The sequence below is a fragment of the Macrobrachium nipponense genome, chromosome 7 (genome assembly GCF_015104395.2).
Source record: "Macrobrachium nipponense isolate FS-2020 chromosome 7, ASM1510439v2, whole genome shotgun sequence".
NCBI lineage: Eukaryota > Metazoa > Arthropoda > Malacostraca > Decapoda > Palaemonidae > Macrobrachium > Macrobrachium nipponense.
Window position 1 is genome coordinate 49,403,096 of NC_061109.1, and position 19,411 is coordinate 49,422,506.

At 41.2% G+C, this 19,411-nt stretch overlaps 1 protein-coding gene across 1 annotated transcript in view; it reads left to right on the forward strand.

Moving 5' to 3' along the window:
* LOC135216964 (intermembrane lipid transfer protein Vps13-like) overlaps nt 1–19,411 on the forward strand; it is an 840,085-nt gene that overhangs the window by 177,167 nt on the left and 643,507 nt on the right. Inside the window, 5 exon segments of the mRNA XM_064252490.1 lie at nt 9,056–9,175; nt 10,450–10,576; nt 12,326–12,557; nt 13,648–13,762; nt 14,691–14,937. Coding sequence (XP_064108560.1) covers nt 9,056–9,175; nt 10,450–10,576; nt 12,326–12,557; nt 13,648–13,762; nt 14,691–14,937 — 841 coding nt within the window.

The following is a 19,411-nucleotide window of genomic DNA, read 5'->3' on the forward strand; positions in this document are numbered from 1 at the left end:
GGGGTATTAGGGGAAGGGGGAGAGGTTCAAGACGATAGGATGGGCGCCTCTCATCACTCAGCCACACCACTGGGGGGTTGCCTGGCGAATCACTGGAAGGTGTGACAGGAATTTGGAGCGAAGCAGTGAGTGGTGGATGTTCTCAGGGTCAGTTATTTGATTTTGTTCGAAGTAACCCCACAGAACAACCATTACCACATCTTGCTTATGCTCAGGAACCTCAGAAGACTTTTATTTTGCAAGAGGAAGTGAAGATGATGGAAAAAGGGGCTGTGGAACAAGTATCGATTCCGTCAAAGGGGTTTTACAGCCGCATTTTCCTTGTCCCCAAAGCCAACGGGTATTGGAGGACAGTAATAGATCTACAAGCAGTCAGGGTCAAGGACTTTATGCTGACAATAGACTTGAAGGACGCATACTTTCAGATCCCAGTCCATCAGTCTTCCAGGAAATTTCTCCATTTCAGTCTTTCAGAGAAAGTTTTCCAATTCAGAGTCCTGTGCTTTGGTTTGACAACGTCTCCGCAAGTTTTTACAAGAGTATTCACTCTTGTGTCGACATGGGCGCATGCTCAGGGGATCAGGCTAATAAGATACCTAGACAACTGGCTGGTGATAGCGAAGTCCAGTGAAAAATTACTTCGGGACAGGGTGACCCTTCTGCAGTTTTGTCGCAGCCTAGGCATTGTGATAAATCAGAAGTCGAAGTTGGATCCAAGTCAACGGCTGGTGTATCTGGGTATGATTATAGACACAGTAAAAGCCAAAGTGTTCCCAGCAGACCAGAGGGTAGAGAAATGCAAGCAAGTGGTGAATGCCTTTCTGAAAAAACAAACACAGCCAGCAAGACAGTGGCAAGTAGTACTGGGAATTCTAACTTCTTTGGAGAGGCTGGTACCACAAGGGAGGCTACACCTTCGATCTCTGCGATGGAGGATGAAGAAGTTTTGGTCGCTAACAGTAGATCACCCATACGAGCAAATTCCGTTTCGACAGAGGTGAGGAAAGATCTACTGTGGTGGGTGCAGGACAACAATCTAACAGTGGGAGTTCCCCTTCAGCAACCCTCTCTGGACCTCTTGCTGTTCTCAGACGTGTCACTCGAAGGTTGGGGAGCCCACATGGAGGAGCTGATGATTTCAGCAAAATGGAGTTGCGAAGACAGAGAACTCCATATAAACGTGTTGGAGTCAAAAGCAGCGTTTCTGGCGCTTCAGGAATTCCGGGAGAGGGTGAAGGGGCAATCAGTGGTATTGATGTCGGACAACACCACAGTAGTAGCTTACGTAAACAAGTAAGGAGGCCTTGTATCTTGGCAGTTGCACGTGATGACAGTTCAACTTCATCAGTGGGCTGTAGAGAACTTAGTAGACATCATGGCCAGATATATTCCAGGAAAAAGAAACATAGTGGCCGACAAGTTGAGCCGGAGGGATCAGATCCTGGGAACGGAGTGGTCTTTACATCAACAGGTAGTGGACAGAATGCTCATATTGTGGGAAAGGCCAATCATAGACTTATTCTCAACCAGGTACAACAAAAAGTTAGAAGTGTATTTTTCAGTAATCCCAGACGTAGAGGCAGTAGCAGAAGATGCGCTACAACACCCACTGGACAATCTGGACGTTTACGCATTTCCTCCATTTTGTCTAATCCGTCAGGTTCTGAACAAGGTAATGTGGTCCCAGAACCTCAAAAGGACTCTGGTAGCGCCTTTGTGGTCGAAGGCAGAATGGTTTCCGGATCTGTTGGAACTCCTAATAGACGTGCTGAGAGAGTTACCTTCGTGGAACAACCTACTAGGTCAACCGCATGTGGAGAGGTACCTCCAGTCGGTGAAGTCCCTATCACTTCACGGATGGAGACTGTCAAGTATCTCCTGCGAGTGAGAGGCTTTTCTCAGAAAGCAGCAACACAGATGGCAGGAAATATCAGAAGGTCATCTGCAGCGGTCTACAAAGGAAAATGGTCAGTATACTGTGATTGGTGTCGTAGAGGGAACTTGTCTCCACTCGGAACCACTATTCAACAGTTAGCAGATTTTCTGATATATCTCAGGACAGAAAGGCATATGCCTGTATCTGCGGTGAAGGGGTACAGGGCTGCTCTAGCCTCGATCCTACGCATGGAAGATGTGGACATTATGTCTTCATGGGAGTTGGCTATGTTAATGAATAATTTTGAGCAGTCCTGTTCTACAAAGGAACTAAAAGCCCCAGATTGGGATTTGACCATGGTACTGAGTAGTCTTACAAAACCCCCCGATGACCCATTAAGATAGTCCACAGATAGGAGCTTGACCTTGAAGATAGTCTTCTTATTGGCCCTAGCCTCAACCAAAAGGGTGGGGGAACTGCATGGTCTGTCATGTGGTAAAGCATTCAAGAGGTTGGAAGTCAACGGTATTTGAGTTTGTCCCAGAATTCTTAGCCAAAACTCAAAACCCATCGGTAGCGGATGGCAGAGATTCGACTCCTTTTCCATACCTTCTCTGGCAGACTTTGTAGACAATGACAAGGAAAAAATGCTTCTGTGTCCCGTCAGAGTACTAAGAGTGTACTTAAGAAGGACAAGGCATCTCAGGCCGGGGTGCCGGAGGCTGTTTGTAAGTACGGGATGGAACAAAAAGGAAGTGTCCAGGAACACAATATCGTTTTGGCTGAGAGAAATGATCAGGAATGCATACATGGCAGAAAACGGTCAAATAGCCGAGAGAGGGCTAGAGCTCATGACATCAGGGGCTTGAGCACTTCTTTGGCATTCAAGAAAAATATGTCTGTGGGGAGAATTTTGAAAGCCGGTATTTAGCAACGCCAAACAACTTTCACTTCTTTTTATTTAAAAGATGTTGCCCATAGATCCTTGGACCCTTTTTCCTTGGGTCCAGTGGTGGCGGCCCAGCAAGTGGTATAGCTCATCCAGTACCCCTGGCGGGTCAGTTTGTGTCTAGTCTAAGATGAAGATATGAAAATAGAATGAATTAAATGATTGGTCTTTCTTTTTTATTACTTTCTTTCTACTCCTTTACCTACGGGCAGTATGAAGGAGAGAACCATCATGAGCTGGAACGGACTAGATGGAGGTGAGGTGGGTCACCCATACTGTAAAGATAATCTAGAGTACTATAGTATACTTTTCAGTAGCAACACACTCCTCTCGATAATAGGGAGAGAAGGGTGATAATAGATCCAGATACAAGGGACAGGAGTGGTTTATGAGAATGGAGAGTTTTCCAGCTTCTGTAATGTAATAAACCATGGCATCGTAGGAACACCCAGAGAGGGGAAACCAATAGATTCTCATATATCTTTGGTTCAAGGGTTAATAGTCCATTGTCTTAGAATACATCTACTATTCGGAAATGGATAAAGGTGGCAAACTCCCAGTCGGTTATAGAGACTTACATCCCACCAATAAGTAAGTCTATCCTAATGTTAAGACCGAAGGTTTGTTTTGTATATGAACAAATGACACATTTTTAACCAATTTGTATTTTTCATAACGAACAAACCTGAGGTCTTAACAGATAAAGGCCCACCTCTAACCACCCCTCTAACAGTCTTTAACTGGGTTGGAAGAGTAACTGTCAGGTCACGGGACGCCAAGGGCATTCTGGGTACTACATACCCTGTGACCTGGTATTTTTAATTCTACCAGTTTACAGCTTGGCACTAGTATTATCCTAATGTTAAGACCTCAGGTTTGTTTGTTATGAAAAATACAAAAATTGGTTAAAAATTTGTCATTTTGTTAACTTGTTTTGCCACTTATACATTCATATTCACAAAATTGAAGTTTGTTGGGTTCTTCTCTTGCTGATTTGTTGTGGCTGGGTAGAGTAACATTTACGTCTGGTTCTCCCTGTTACCTCATCTAATTACTTTTTATTGTTTTCATGATTTAATGTTAAGTGTATTGTAGTATGAAGTGATTCTTGTGTTTGTATGTCTGTTACTTTATATGCCTCAGCAATCTTATATTGGTGAGGGTTGTAATTCTTGTGATATTTTAATGGCATCCTTAGATAAGCCCTCTTGTTTCCAGTTGCCTTCATGTAGGGGCCAGCAGTTAGTTCTATAATCGCCTTGTTTTTAGGTAGGGACTGGCCACTGTGACAGTGACATAGGTGTTTACTACAGTGGTATACCTACAAGAGCCCCTCTGCTTTCTTGGTACTATGAAGAGTCTACATCACCATAATAATCCATCCCTTGTTTCAGGCCTATTGCACTTGCACTGTGAGGGTGTGTCTTTTTCGTGATAGTCCCCTGTCCAGGTTCAATTGGAATCCATACCTAGTAATCAAGCTGGGCTGTCCATGTTGATGTCCTATCATTTCAGGTTGTTTGCATATTGCAGAGACAGTTTCTTGATGCAGTTGATTTTCTATGCAGGAGGTGCTTACAGTCTTCCATTTTGAGACACAAGCTTCTCTGTCTCTCTTTCTCCAATGTGTTTCTCTGTCCTATCACATTGCAAGAGCCCTTTCACCCACTAGATGTTTTCCTGTGTACTTCTTGGCTTCTATGTATTTTGACACACTTGTATTGTAGACTGCTTCTGTTTTCAGGTACTCTGTTCGTACCTCAGATCCTGTGACCAGGGCAGTTGGAGCCTTTTCGACCTGTGCTTTTCCCTTTGCATTTGTGGACCCTCTGTATCCTCTGTACCTGACTCCTGTATGTCATCTGTATCCATCAGCAATGACTTGCACCCTTTTCTCAGGAATACTATGCTCATTCTATGTATGGAAGACCACCTTTCAACCTTGATCTCTCCTGTGTTGGAATCAGTTGTTTTGGCTACCTCTTTTTCCAGCCTTCGCCTCCTCAGCCTTCTTTAGTGCCTGCTCTAGTCTCCCCAGCCTGTATTTTGCCATATCATCTGCTCAGGTTCTCCCTAGTCTTCTCTCTGCTTATCGGACCTACTCCAGTGACTCCAATGAGGCTCCCTGCTGATGAGTCTCCTCAAGCCTTGTCATGGGGTATCCTTGTCTTTTAAATCCATGACCATTGATGTTATTCAACAGGCTTTGTTGCAGTATTCTTGGCCTGTCAAGCATGACGGGAACTCATGTCCTTGATCACAGTCAGAAACAATTGTCACATGTCCTGCTGCATGTCTGCCTCTGCCAGTCACTCTGCAGAGTCCTCTTTTCTTTCAACCAGTTCTGCTGCCCAGTGGCTTAAGTTGTAAAGGCACCCAGTTATCTCCTCATCAGTTTTGTCCTCATGGTATTCGTGTCTTTGTAGCTCTAAGTCTTGTGCTCCAACTTCATTGACTGCAGCCTTGGCTCATTTACTTACCCCTGGTGCCTCTGGAATTGTTTCTAATTTTCTGAAGCCTTATTCACTTCAGACCCCTAAGGCGTCTACACTTGACTCTGCCCAAGACACTGTTTGAGGACTCAGATGGGGTTACTGCTCAAGACCTTAGTGCTCTCTATGAAAGTACATTGCTTGTAGAGATCTTTGGTGAGGTCTGCAAAATTCTTGATATTGAATATCCTGCTAGTTTCCTTCATAAAGCTTCTGTTGTTCATAAATTGTACACAGAAACAAATTTTTTTAGGATTTTATTTCATATAATGTACTGTTTTATTACTTTACACTCTTAATATAACTTTTGAACACATTAATATAATTTTTTTAAAAATGTGAAAAGGGGGACTTTTTGGGTTGGCTGGGACAAGTTATCCTAATTCCCTTTATTTCTTATGGGGATACTTGTTTCATATTTCAAACAAAGTTTATTTTGAATTGCCTTCTGAAATGGGTTAGATTTTAAGTCTGAGATACTACTGTACATAATTTACACGTACTGTCATTAACTTGCCTTTCAGCATTTGTAATTTATGGGGTTGGTACTTGAACAGATCAGCAGTCGACCAGCATTCTTCAACAAATAAAGTTCTCCGTACCTTGATGCCACTGTTTTTATATAATGCTTAATAGTTTGTGATGGAATAAGCTTTATTTTGAAAATTTTATATGCTTAATAATGGCTTAGAACTTTTCACTATGCATTATGATTTTAGAAAGAATTACGTATATGGAGTTGTTTTATATTACAAGCTGAAAATTAATACTTTAATACCTTAATACTATTCTTGTACAGTGGTACCTCGACATACGAAAGGCTCAACTTATGAAAAACTAGAGATACGAAAGCAAATATAAAGATTGTTGTGGCTCTATATATGAAAATTGTTCGAGATATGAAAGGTTGTTGCTGTAAAGTCCGAGATTTGCCCGGACCACCAATAACAATTTTAAAACTCGCATGCCACCTACTGATTAGACTCGCCACCATCCTCCCACTCTCCCATTGGTTCCTGATGGTAGTCACCGCCATAAGATCCTGCTCTCCTATTGGTCAGCATCTCTCCCATCGTGCTCTACGTAGCGGCGTGCTTTTTCGCCCACTTCATGCCATCATCAGTATTGTAAGCATGCGGAATTCGTTCGTTCTATACGATTTCGTTTATTCTTGTAAATTCATTAGTGATTTCGTTGTAGTGCTACTTTATCATGTTGTGTGAGAACTTTACTTCATACGTATACGTACTACATAACTTAATTACGTACAGTATATACGTAGTCATGGGTCCCAAGAAAGTTGAAGTAGGAAAGAAGAGGATGCTTTCTTTGGAGACAAAGATGGAGATAATTAAAAAGTATGAAGCTGGCATGCAATTGAGCGTGATTGCCAAGGAATACGGCAGAAATCCGTCGACAATAGGCACCATCCTTAAGCAGAAGGATGCCATCAAAGCAGCTACACCTTCCAAGGGCATGACTATTTTGTCTAGCAAGAGGAGCCATGTGCACGATGAGATAGAAAGGCTGCTTCTTGTCTGGATAAAAGACAAAGAAATCTCTGGCGATACGATAACGGAGACGGCAATCTGCCACAAGGCCAGCGATATTTTCGTCGATTTGATTGCCCAGGCCGAAGACGTCGGAGGAGAAGGGACATCGACGCCAACCCCAGAGTTCAAGGCTTCTCATGGGTGGTTCGAAAAATTCCGTAAACGGACTGGCATCCATTCGGTGGTGTGGCATGGGGAGGCGGCCAGCTTGGACACGAAAGCGGCCGAAGCCTTTATTAAGACATTCGACGAGCAATCAAGGAAGGCTACAGTTCTCAGCAAGTCTTTAACTGTGATGAGACTGGCCTTTTTTTTAAAAAAATGCGTCGTCGGATGTACATCACGCAGGAAGAGAAGAAGCTACCCGGCATAAGCCTATGAAAGACAGGCTTACGCTCGCACTTTGTTTGAACGCCAGTGAGGATTACAAGGTGAAGCCCCTACTTTTCTATCATTCGGAGACTCCTTGAGCCATCAAGGCCCACAAAGTGCTTAAGGAGAAGCTTCCAGTGGTATGGAGGGCTAATGTGAAAGCCTGGGTAACAAGACTTTTTTTGTTCATGGAGTGGGTAAATCTGTGTTTCGGCCTGACAGTAAAGAAATTCTTAAAAGAGAAGCGGCTCCCTCTGAAATGTCTGCTGTTGTTGGACAATGACCCTGCTCACCCTCCTGGCCTTGAAGATATCCTAGCAGAGTATTCGTTTATCAAGGTTCTTTATCTTTTGCCTAACACCACCCCTCTCCTCCAGCCCATGGACCAGCAAGTGATATAGAACTTCAAGAAGCTGTATACGTAACATCTTTTCAAGAGATGTTTCGACATCACCGATACCACAAACCTCACCTTGCGGGAATTTTGGAAGGAGCATTTCGATGCTGTGATATGCATCCGACTCATCAACCAAGCTTGGCAGGAGGTTTCGAGGGGAACCTTGAACTCTTCGTGGAGGAAACTCTAGCCTGATGCCATATCCGCCTGAGACTTCGAGGGATTCAACGTGGGCGAAGATGGTGTTGCAGATTCAGGAACAGTTGACGATCCTGAAACTGTTTCGCAACCAGAGCTTGACGAGATCGTTGCACTCGGCAAGTCCATGGGGCTGGTCGTTGACGAGGACGACATCAACGACCTTCTCGAGGAGCACCAAGAGGAGCTTATGACAGATGACTTGAAGGAGTTGGAGGCCATGCAACATAACGTTGTTCAAGAAGAATTCTCTAGCAGCGGCGAGGAGGAGGACGACGACGACCCTATGACAACGGCAGAAATTAAGGATGCTCTAGCTGCTTTTCATAAGGTGCAATCATTTGTAGAAAAGAGACACCCCGAAAAGGCTTACACAGGTTGTATGCGTGCACAGTTTGATGACGTTTGCCCAAGTCGTTTCAGGAGCATTTTGAAAAGCAGGCAGAAACAATCTTCCTTGGATAGTTATTTTTTAAAAAGGCCTTTAGTAGGAGTAAGCAAAGAGGAAGATTTAATTGATACTACAAAAAAACAAAAAGTTGAAAGTGGTGACGAAATTGAAATTTTGAAAAAAAAAAAAAAAAAAAAACTAAAGTATAAAAAGTAAAAAAAAATGTCAAAAAAAGAGAGAAAAAAATTTTTATTTTAAGTTTTTTGTAAAGTTAAGTGTTACAGTTTTGTTAATGTGTTTCGTAAAGTTAAGTGTACGTACTATAAGAAGTTTTCTGCCGTTTGTCCTCCTCCTCTGTCGCCACTTTCGGAGATAGTCTCACTCGAAAGGTAAGGTTCCACATTTTACTGCATACGTACGTATGTACGTACAGTATATCTTGTATACCATGTACACTAATACACTTTATTTACAGGCACTTACTACAATAAAGGTTATGTTAGGTATTGAATGGTCCAAATTGTTGTAGTATTTCATTGTTTATAGGTCAATTTAGCTTTATTATGAAATTTACTGGGGTGTTTTTGTAGGGCTTGGAATGGATTAGCCCTTTTACATGTAAAATGCAGTTCAAGATACGAAAAGCTCATGATATGAAAGCCGCCTCGGAACGGATTAATTTCGTATCTCGAGGTACAACTGTACTTTATTTTATCTGATTTTTATTTTAGGATTTTTGATATCAGATAATTCCAATCTACTATTATAAAGAATATCAGTCAAAATTAAATGTACTTGTGTTGCATCTTTTCTCCTTTTCTTTTCAGTCCTTGGGCCAATATGTTCAACAGCAAAGCTGACTTTGAATCCTAAGCCAGAAATTGGTGAAGTCAAGTTTAGTCATCCAAAGATATTGCTTGACTTTGTCATGGATGAACTATGTATAGGTAAGGTGTGAATGTGTATTTAATTCCAGTATGTTATTTATGTCTAGTATATATATTTTTTTATACTATATTTGCACGGACATTTAAAGACACTGAAGGATAAGATCCCACTGCACATGCCCAGATAACCTGTCAGCTGTATTCTAAGTATCATTCTTCTATTCTGTTGCATAGTGTGCTGACATTAATTAATCCCTTTGTGGATGGACATGCTCACATGAGTAGCAATAACAGGTTTTGGGTGGTGGACGGAGTGACTCATGGTGAGTAAACAATATTGTGCACCATTGATTTGGGGGAATCAGGCGGGAAAGAGGTGCCATTATTTTTATAGCCAATAAATTCACTAATGGCAGTTTTTAGACTGGCTAATATGAGAGACTCTGTGGCTCAGGGATCTTGACTTCAAGGGATGATGTAGTACCTCTCTGTCTTACATGACATCTTTTGGTAAATTTGCTCACAAATATACCAAGGAGTTTCTGTTGGTTTTAGTTCTTATCTTTTATGATAGTATGTCAGTTATAAATGTGATTTTGCAAAGAAAAGAGCAAAGAATTATTCTAAATAAAACATGTATAAATTAAAAAGAGATATTGCAACTTTGTTCTCAGTAAATTTACACAAATATTTACAACAAATATGCTCAACATTTTTTACTAATTTTATTACTTGTTTTGATATTATGTGAGCTATAATCATAATTTTACAAAATAAAATAAACATTTATTAGACAAATCATGTATAAATTTGTAAACTTTATGATTGTCTTGTTAAATAGTTCCCACGAGGGGTTGTAAATAGTCATTTTCAATGTCTTGTGGAAGGTAGGGAAAATTTATTATAATTTTTTTCTTACACCATGTGTATTTGCATGTCTTCCTCTTTTCCATTGAGGTGTTTTTCTAAAGTTGGCCGTCCTCAATGTTTTGCCAGCCAGGGGTGCCTTATATTCATTTGTTTTTCCAATCCATTAAGGGTTGAATATTAAGACTTTGTTAAATATTCACATTAAGGTGTTTGGTTTTGATTTTCACCCTTTTGCGAACACCACTTTCAAGGTGTTAATTTTTATAATTTTCACTATATTGAATCATCAATTCTTTAGCTGTTACATCTGTCACTATCATTTGCAGTGAAACAGTGTTAAATGGATCAGAGGAATTGTATAATTTTTACTTATTAGCTATGAGGTTTTAGATAATTGCAAAATTGATCTGGTAATAGTCAATAATACATTTTTTTTCATTGTGAACCTACCTTATTCTTGTCAGGTTTAAGTCGGCACCAATATGCAACTATGATGGCACTCCTTGATTCATTGGATCGTATGAAACTCTCATCTTTGTTTCGCAAGTACCGTCCAAATTTTAAAACCATCAAAGGCCATCCAAGAGAATGGTTAGTGTTGAGTTGAATTTTTATCATATATAGTAGTATTGGTATGATTTGTACACGATGTACAGATAGTGTTCGAGTTGCGATAATTCGTCTTACAATAATCAGATTTTACGATGGGGTTAGCAATTAATGCTGATACGACTATTTTGAAAATATTAAAAAATTTCACTCTTAATGGGTGCAGCCCAGCAGCGTACAACCAGGCAACAAGAGACAGACTAAATTACAATAGCCTAACTTTATCCCATCTTCTAGTTAAATAAGTTACAATAAAAAACAGCAAAAGAGAGCTATGAAAGTTTTGTTTTAACATTTTACTTGTTTGGTAAATGTGTACAGCCATGAACAACCGAACGAGAAACAACATTTTGCCAAGTACAACTGAATTGGATAACAACATCCATTTGGCTTGTATTTCAACCATTGTACAATAGTGAACAATTATCGCAGTTATGTTATAAATGACGTTATGTATAATAGGACTGATATTTTTTAGGTAATAACTTTGTTCGCTATAGATAAAAAATCACCAAGTAAACATACTGTTAAATTTAAACTAAGTTGTAAATGAAGCTGAGAACACTTTTCGAGCTGCTAATGACTGTTATTGTGCATCGATAACAAAGATAAAACTCCTGTAAGCTTATCCGATCAAACACAACCGTAGATAAAGAAAAGAGAGAATCATTTAAATCAAAACCTCAGGTCTTGAAAGAATACAGTTTACTGATGTTTTCACGCCAATAAAAGATAAATAACGTAACAGTAAAGCTTGTACTATGAAGAAATCAAGTGAAAATAGCGAACGGAATCATGTAATTTTCCTTACATAATAAACATGCCCATGTTAATGAAAAAATTAATTTAGTTCCCAACGAGATGTATTAAATTCATATTTCGACTTAAAATTAACACGCCTTATAACGAAAAGATGACCTTGTGTCATTTAAGTAAAGTATCTAGATATGTATTCTTTTATGCTAACTAGAAGCAAAACAATTCGCTCCGAATTGAGTTAGATACGACGTAATAAACTCGTATTCACCATCAGCTTATTTCCAAACCAAAGCATTGACCGCTTTGTTACTATTTTATGATACAATAAGTAATATGAGAATTTGAGTCCGATTTACCATGGTATCCATCATCGTATACACTAGGCTAACTTGTTAATGTTATTCATTTTCTCTTAGTACTGAATTATCATGAGCCAATATGCATTGAACCTGGAGAATTAGCCATTACTATGCTGTATATGTATAAGTAATACCGTGTAGTGTAGGGTACGTTACCCTATATGTGAAGATGGTACTGATTACCCTAGTGTAGGCTAGGCTATATTCGAGATACGATTTTTTTTAACATACGATGGGTTTTTCGGAACCTAACCCCATTGTAAGTAGGAGAATACCTGTATAGTATAAATACTTATATATAAGTCTAAACATATGTAATTGAGGAGCTCTAATGTTCTTTTGCTACTTAATGTTTTGCAGAGCTTGGCGTCATGTAAGTCACAATTACTGCTTATGCATATACATAATGTAAACTTAGATTTTCTTTAGATATTGGAAGAAAATTACACAACTATTCTTTAGGTAATTTAAGCCCAAGCATCATTATGACACTGTAACTTCAACTACAGATATTATAATCCATTAGTGTGCCACATTGGGAAGCATAGTAGATGCTCTTTAAAGATAATAGAATAATATAATATTTCAGACTTTTTTTTTTTTAACGAAATAGGTGGCGATATGCATATAAATGTTTGTCAGAAGATGTCCAACGTATCCGCAACAACTGGTCTTGGGAGCACATTTCCAAGCATCGAACCTTGTGCAAAAAGTATAAGGTAGCATACAAAGCCAAGCTAACAGCAAGATCACTAAATACTCAGCAAATGCAAGATATCCAGGAGGGAGAAAAGATCCTTGATATTTTCAATATTATCCTTGTCAGACGTCAAGCAGAAATGGAGGTAAGCTTTGGCACTGATAACAAAATAGAAGTAACACTTCTATAATTAAAGATTTGTCATGCATGGAACAGGCAGTAAACCTTGGTTGTAAAATGATAAATAGTATTCTTATAAGGAATAATGTCAATAACTGCGCACCTTACGATAGATAACGTTTTATCATTTCATGTTCATGGTTAACTATAGAACAAAATTTGGTATTATTGTTATTGATTTTATGAGGGATGCATTTTTTATATGAAATCTTATTTTTTTAAAAAGTACACTCTGGCACCAAGTTTAAGATAATGTAATTTTCTGTGAGATATTTTTTAATAATAAAAAAGCAGATTGAAACCAGAATAGTGAGAATTATTTTTGAATTATGTAAATGTCTGTCATTACTTGGGAAAGTAATTTATCCTTCAGTATGGGGAAAGTTTTATTCATTTGCAATGGATAGTAATCTAGAGTTTCATGTTTTTAATGCCATTTGTCTTTTTTAGCTATGTATTCAAGAAATATTTCCATAATGGATATCCCCTTGGCAGCTCAAGAAGTACTGCATATTAATTACATTGATTATAGTAAAGCATGCATATGTGCAAAATTAAACTTTGAAAGGGCATTTGAATGTTTTATATACGCATACTCCATTCGAAGTCATTACCAACCAGAAATCACAAGTTTTTTTTAGTTTGCCCCAAGAAGGCAATGAACTATATATATTTTACATAACATTTCTTTTCCAACATATTCTCTTCATCTTTTGCCTAGTAGCTGGCTGTTGAAATACTTAAGTATATGGCTGTGATTTGTGATATATAGTAGTGCTACTAGAGAGTTCATGAGATTTGATAGAAAGTGTTCACCCTCTGTTAATTTGAGTTATTGTTTGGGCCTAACGTGCTTGTTGCAACCTGTGCTTTAAAAAAGTTCAGCAAACATTAAATGCAAGAGACTGATGGAGAAAAGGAGTACTATTGTAAATTTTGCAGTGCTATTAGCTACTTTTACTTTATAAATAATGAAAATTAAGAATTTCATCATAGTGGGATACTTAATCTATTCATCAATATTTCTACAAGGCAAAAAATCACATATTTTTCAGGTGGAGCGTGAAGGTGAAATCCGCAAGCAAGAACAGAAACAAAAAGGTTGGTTTGGAGGCTGGTTCTCTTGGGGAAGTCAGCAAGGTTCAGATGCCATTACAGAAGGAAGTATTGGTATGTATGCTTGTTTGCCTTGTGTCTCTTGTTAATTTTTTTATCAGTGGAAGCTAAGCAATAAGGTATTAGTTTCTGTCCTAACTATCAGAAAGTTTGTGATACAGTTAGTCTATGTGGACCATCTGTCATCATTCCCATGTGGCATCTCATGCTTATTATTTTACCTCGGCTGCTTTTGAAGCTTAGTGTCAAAACTTGTCTTGAGAATGAAAATGGGTCATGGTGAGTGACATGCTCTCAAAGGCTTCCCAGTCATTTGTGTAACTGATAATTGTGGTGTGTGAGTGTGTTTGTGAGCACAGAGATGATGATAATTGTCGGGTGTGTGTATGTGTTGAGGGGGAGGGGAAGTTTCTGTGTGAGAACTCTCAGTTTGACTGTTTACTGCTGTAATGTATCTGTGGTTCTCATATTTTGGATGCTACTTGCAGTGTCTTGTATGGCCTTGATGTGTGAACAGAGGACTAAGAACTTTTCAATTACTGTTTTTATGCTTTGATGACTTTGGTGATAGATGCTTATAAGCAGTAGACAGTTAGGAATCGTGAATTTAGGAACTGTGAATTTTATGTAGTTGTTTGGTATGTTGTTGCAAATTATTCTAATATTCTTTTGCTGATTTTTGTAAACTAGTTTTTTTGCCATAGAACTTATAATCTGGAAATTTACTATATAACTTAAACTGCTTTCAAAAATTATTTTCTAGCAGCATAAATGATCTTCCTAGTATAATAGTCATGGAATCAGAAGTAAATGATGTTCAGAGCACTAAGAATGTTCTCAGAACAATCAGAAACAAGTTGTGTATGTTGTGTTGGCAAAAATGTTTTCTTCAAGCTTTAATTCATCCATGTTATGTAATTCTTGCTATTCCTTTGAAATGCAAAATATGGTTTATGATAACCTTTCTTTTATTTTTAAACAGTTAAGAAACTGGAGTCAGAAATGAATGATGATGAAAAGAAGTCTCTTTACAAGGCCATTGGGTATGAAGAATCTGCAGTTTTGGCTGAATATCCTGAGGATTATGTTGATGTTTGCCTTCAGTTCTTATTGAAGGATCTAGTGCTCCTGATAACTGATGAGGAGTCTGGAGGAGCCATTGTTACCAAGGCCAGCTTGAGTGATGTCTCTTCAAAAGTAAAGAAGAGATCTAGTGCAGATGCTGTCAGGTCTGTTTTGGGACTTTTATACATGTTATTTTGAAGTCTAAATATTTTAATAGTATAAATTATTGTAATCTAGTTGCCAGCTTCCAGGGTGAAGGTTCGTTTTCTTTTCTTTGGCTCAAATGCTCAAATTTTGCCATTTGCCACATAGGCAAAGTAGTAAAACAGATTTGTGGCTATTAAAAATTTTAGCTCCTGGAACTAGTTCGAACCTAACGTACACCATCTGACTAAACTTGTTACATTCTTTCTTTAACATTTTGAAAGAAAAATTATTTAACTAAGGGGATTAGATGGGTATGCTCCATCCGGACGCTTACTGATTATGTTACCAAAATTCTGGTTTTCATACCTTCTTTTTTACAGTAGGCAAGCAATAGTGTATTGCTCGTGTTTGTGCATACGCACACATGAACTTTGGATTTTGTTTGGATGAAGGAAAATCATACTTTTGTACTTAATGGACTACTGTTGTCTAGAAAGCATACTGGAAATAGAAGATGCTGAAATGAATGCATATGGAAAGGTGTGAAATTGAGCTCAGTACCGTCTCCCAAAATATATTATGAAAGCAAAAGACAAAAAAGAGGAAGGTAGTGCACCGTGAGGTTGTGAGGCGAGCCCTAGAAGAGGTAGAAGGTTTTTGGTACCCATTAGGGGACTTCAGACTGGGAAGCATGTTTTGAGAGGCAAAACATTATGATTCCTTTACAAAATGTTAAGAAAGTATGCCACTAAAATTAAGCAACAGGTTGTAGCTGTGGCCAAGAAATGAATAATGAGCAGGCTGCGCCACCACCCGCAACTTCTCCAATCTCTGATCCGACGGGAAAACTTTTGCCACTGTCGTATCGATGACCATGCCCAGGTAGAGAATCCTTTGACTGGGTACGAGGTTCAATTTTTCCTTGTTGACTACGATGCCCAGTTCCAGACAGAACCTAAGTAGATGATCCCTGTCCTGCAGCAGCATTTCCCTGGAAACTGCTAAGACCAACCAATCGTCGAGGTACCTCAGCAAACGGATCCCCTGAGCATGGGCCCAACTTGACACGAGAGAGAAGACCCTTGTGAACACTTGAGGGGCTGTTATCAGCCCGAAGCACAAGACTTTGAACTCGAAGACCGTGTCCCCAAAGTCGCCTTCCCTCACGGCTGTCAACACCGAATGTGGGGTCTCCATCTTGAACCGTGTCTTCCCGATAAAGTGATTCAAGGTGGATATGTTGATCACAGGTCTCCATCCTCCCGATGCCTTGGGCACCAAGAAGATGTGACTGTAAAACCCCGGAGAAGGTCGCACCACTTCCTCTATCGCATCCTTGTCCAGCATCTTCTGCACTTCCTCCCGAAGAGCCAAGAACTTCAGAGAATCTGGAGGATATGCCTTCCTGAGCTGCGGCTTGTCCGACAGAGGAGAAGAGAAGTCGAATGGTAGTAAGTACCCCACACGAAGGACATCTACCACCCACTTCTCCGCCCCATAACTCTACCACTTGGCCCAATGGCCTGCCAGGCACCCCCCCTACCTTTGGCGCAGGAGAGGAAGAGGTGCCTAACCTACCAACGGCCCCCTTTACCTCTGTCCCTTGGGCCCCTTCTTTGCTTAAAGGCCCTGCCGAACTCGAATTCCTCGACGGCCTACCAGGCAACGATCTCCTTGACTGCTGCTGGATGGGGGGAGGAGGAGGAGCTGGACGTCTCTGAGGACAAGACTCCGACTTAGACGAGGCATGGTGCACCAGTCTGTCTTTGGTGTCAGCCCAGCGCCAGTCTATCGCATTCTCGAACTCTGTCCAAGGAAACAAAAACTGGGACTCCAACAGATCTCCATTCCTCAATGCCAGCGAGGGCTCCGAGTAAACTGATCTCTCCATCCTAGACAAAGGCGCATCTCTTCTAATCAGAAGAAGCTTAGCCCATAAATTAACAGAGGTGAGCCATGTATGAAAACACCTTGCCTCCGGACTGCAACAGACTGGCACACGAGGATGCACTCACCAACCCTTCTGGGGACCTGTCAGAAGCTATCTTGGCAATGACCACAGACCAGAAGTCCAGCCAAGAAACCATCTGCAACATGAAGGCTGCCGTAGATTCCAATGCCGAGGCATCTTGCGGAGACAATGACGAAGCCACCAACCTCACCTGCTTCAAAGTCAATCCCGGCTTCAGGCGAATGACGTCTGGGTTAAGGCGCAACATCAAAAAAGCAGAGTTAGTAGCATAGTACTTCCTATGTCTCATGAGAGGTGGGGGTAGTAGCTTGGAAGAGCCCCTAGAGCAAAGCGAACCGTCCCGGTCCGAAACAGAGGCGTTAACCTTCTGCAAGACCGACTGGAAGTGCCCTGACAAAGAAAGCTGAAGAGATGATTTGGGATCCTGTGTAGTTCCCACCAAGGCTTCCAAACAAGGAGTGTAAGACAACCGAGCCTGAGTCCTACGAACCCACAAATGAGATCAACAACTTCTGAAAAGGAAGACAAAAACTCTTGCGTGTCTCCCTCCTCCTGCTCTGACAACGGAGACCGACGACAAGAAGGATGTGTTAGTTCCTCTATGGCACCTTCCCCATTAAAATTAATGGAAGGATCAGCAGCCAAACAGCCCAATACACCAACTAACCTGTCTGGGCTGGGTCCACGCGTCGGCCCTCAAGACGAACCCGCTATAACACTAGGAACATCACTATGTACTCCTCCAACAGATGACTTATTAACAAGTCAGTGAATGGTCACGGGCGTGGCAGACGTACGAACGTGAGTTGGAGTGGAATCCCGATCACTCGAGATCGAAGGAGAATCCCCCAGAGTCAAACTCTTAGAAGCACCAGTGAGAGGGGCAGGCAAACATTCCTGCTGCACCAACTCTGCACTCACCACCTTCGACCTCTTGACAGGCGCCTTGGGATCCTTACGGCGATGAATAGGCCTAGAAGAAGAAGGAGCACTTGCATCATGTGCACAGACGGGAGGTTGCAACACGCTCGCAATGTGCATGGACTGGGGAGGTTGCAACACGCCCGCGATTCGATGCAGAAGACGAAGTAGCCACTGCAGATTGCACAAAGGAAGATACACTAACACTCTCCGAAACACCAACACTCTCAAGAACGTGTCCCTGTTTTTCCTCCCTCGTAGGTGAAGAAAGAGCAAAGTCCTTAGCCTTCCAACGCTTGATACACCGATGTGGGGTAGAGGGGGAAGAGGGAGAGGAAGACAGCACTGGCTTCTTATGCGATCTCTTTGCAGGAGGCGGGCGGGGACGAAGCAACACGTTTCCTTCCAGTCCTCCCAACCGACAAGGCAGCCAACTTATCATCCAAAGCAGAGTCCAACCTCTTAAGCACTGCCTGGCATATAACCTCAGACTGATCTGCAAGAGAAGGCTCCGATGACATGGAAGGGAGATGTAGCGAACTGGGCGGCAGGGATGACGTCACATCTGAGAGAGGCAGTGCAGCGGAGACGACTGGGAGTGATGTCATCAATGGGAGTAACATCACAAGGTGAGATAGCACCTCAGTGGCATGTTTGGTATGGCGTTGGTGTACCACCTCGCTGGTCGCGAGTTCGATCTCGGGCATTCCACTAAGGTGTGAGAGATGTTTATTTCTGGTGATAGAAGCTCATCTTGACGTGGTTCGGAAGTCACATAAAGCTGTTGGCCCCGTTGCTGAATAACCACTGGTTCCATGCAACGTAAAAACACCATACAAACAAACAAACAAGTGGTGATGATGTCACAAGTGGTGGTGATGTCACGGCTTCCCCTTGCTGTGAAGGGGAATCAGACGCTGTTGGCGGAGGAATACACAACGACAGATCCCGTGATGTTATCAACGGGGCTGACGCCACAGCTTCCCTCTGAATCGAAGTGGCAGCAGACACTGGTGGAGCAATTTAAGATGGCTGACCTCGGCTACCCATGAAGATGAGGCCAGGAGGAGGGGGGATGGCCTAGCCAGCCTGAGAAGTGGGGTAGGGAGTCTCCATAAAGTGCACTAGCAACCCCTCCAAGGACGGGGTACCCCGTAGCCCGAGTGTCTTCCAAATCGCCGCCATCTGGGATGCCTCCGACTCTGCACAATTGAAACGGGCAATTAACCGGGTAAAGGCCAAGAGAGGTTAACCATGACTCTCGCCCAGGCGGATAAAGAAGAGACTGATGCGGCGGCGTAGGTGAGTGGCACTTGACCACTTCACTGAGTGATCTACGCATGCGTTGCCAGATATCACTAGATTCCTTGCTTTCATTTGCTTTTTAACCAGATCCAGCTAGGCGCCAGAAATTATCCTATTGTTAAGACAAGACCTCAGGTTTGTAGCTATGAAAAATACAAATTGTCTTAGAAATTTTGGCATTTTTGGGGCAAAAGCAATGCCTGAAACTGGCAAAATCCCACATGTACTTCATTTAATTTACTGCTTTTATAAGGTAGTTGCATTTTCAAACCCAGCTTTGATAATTTACAAAA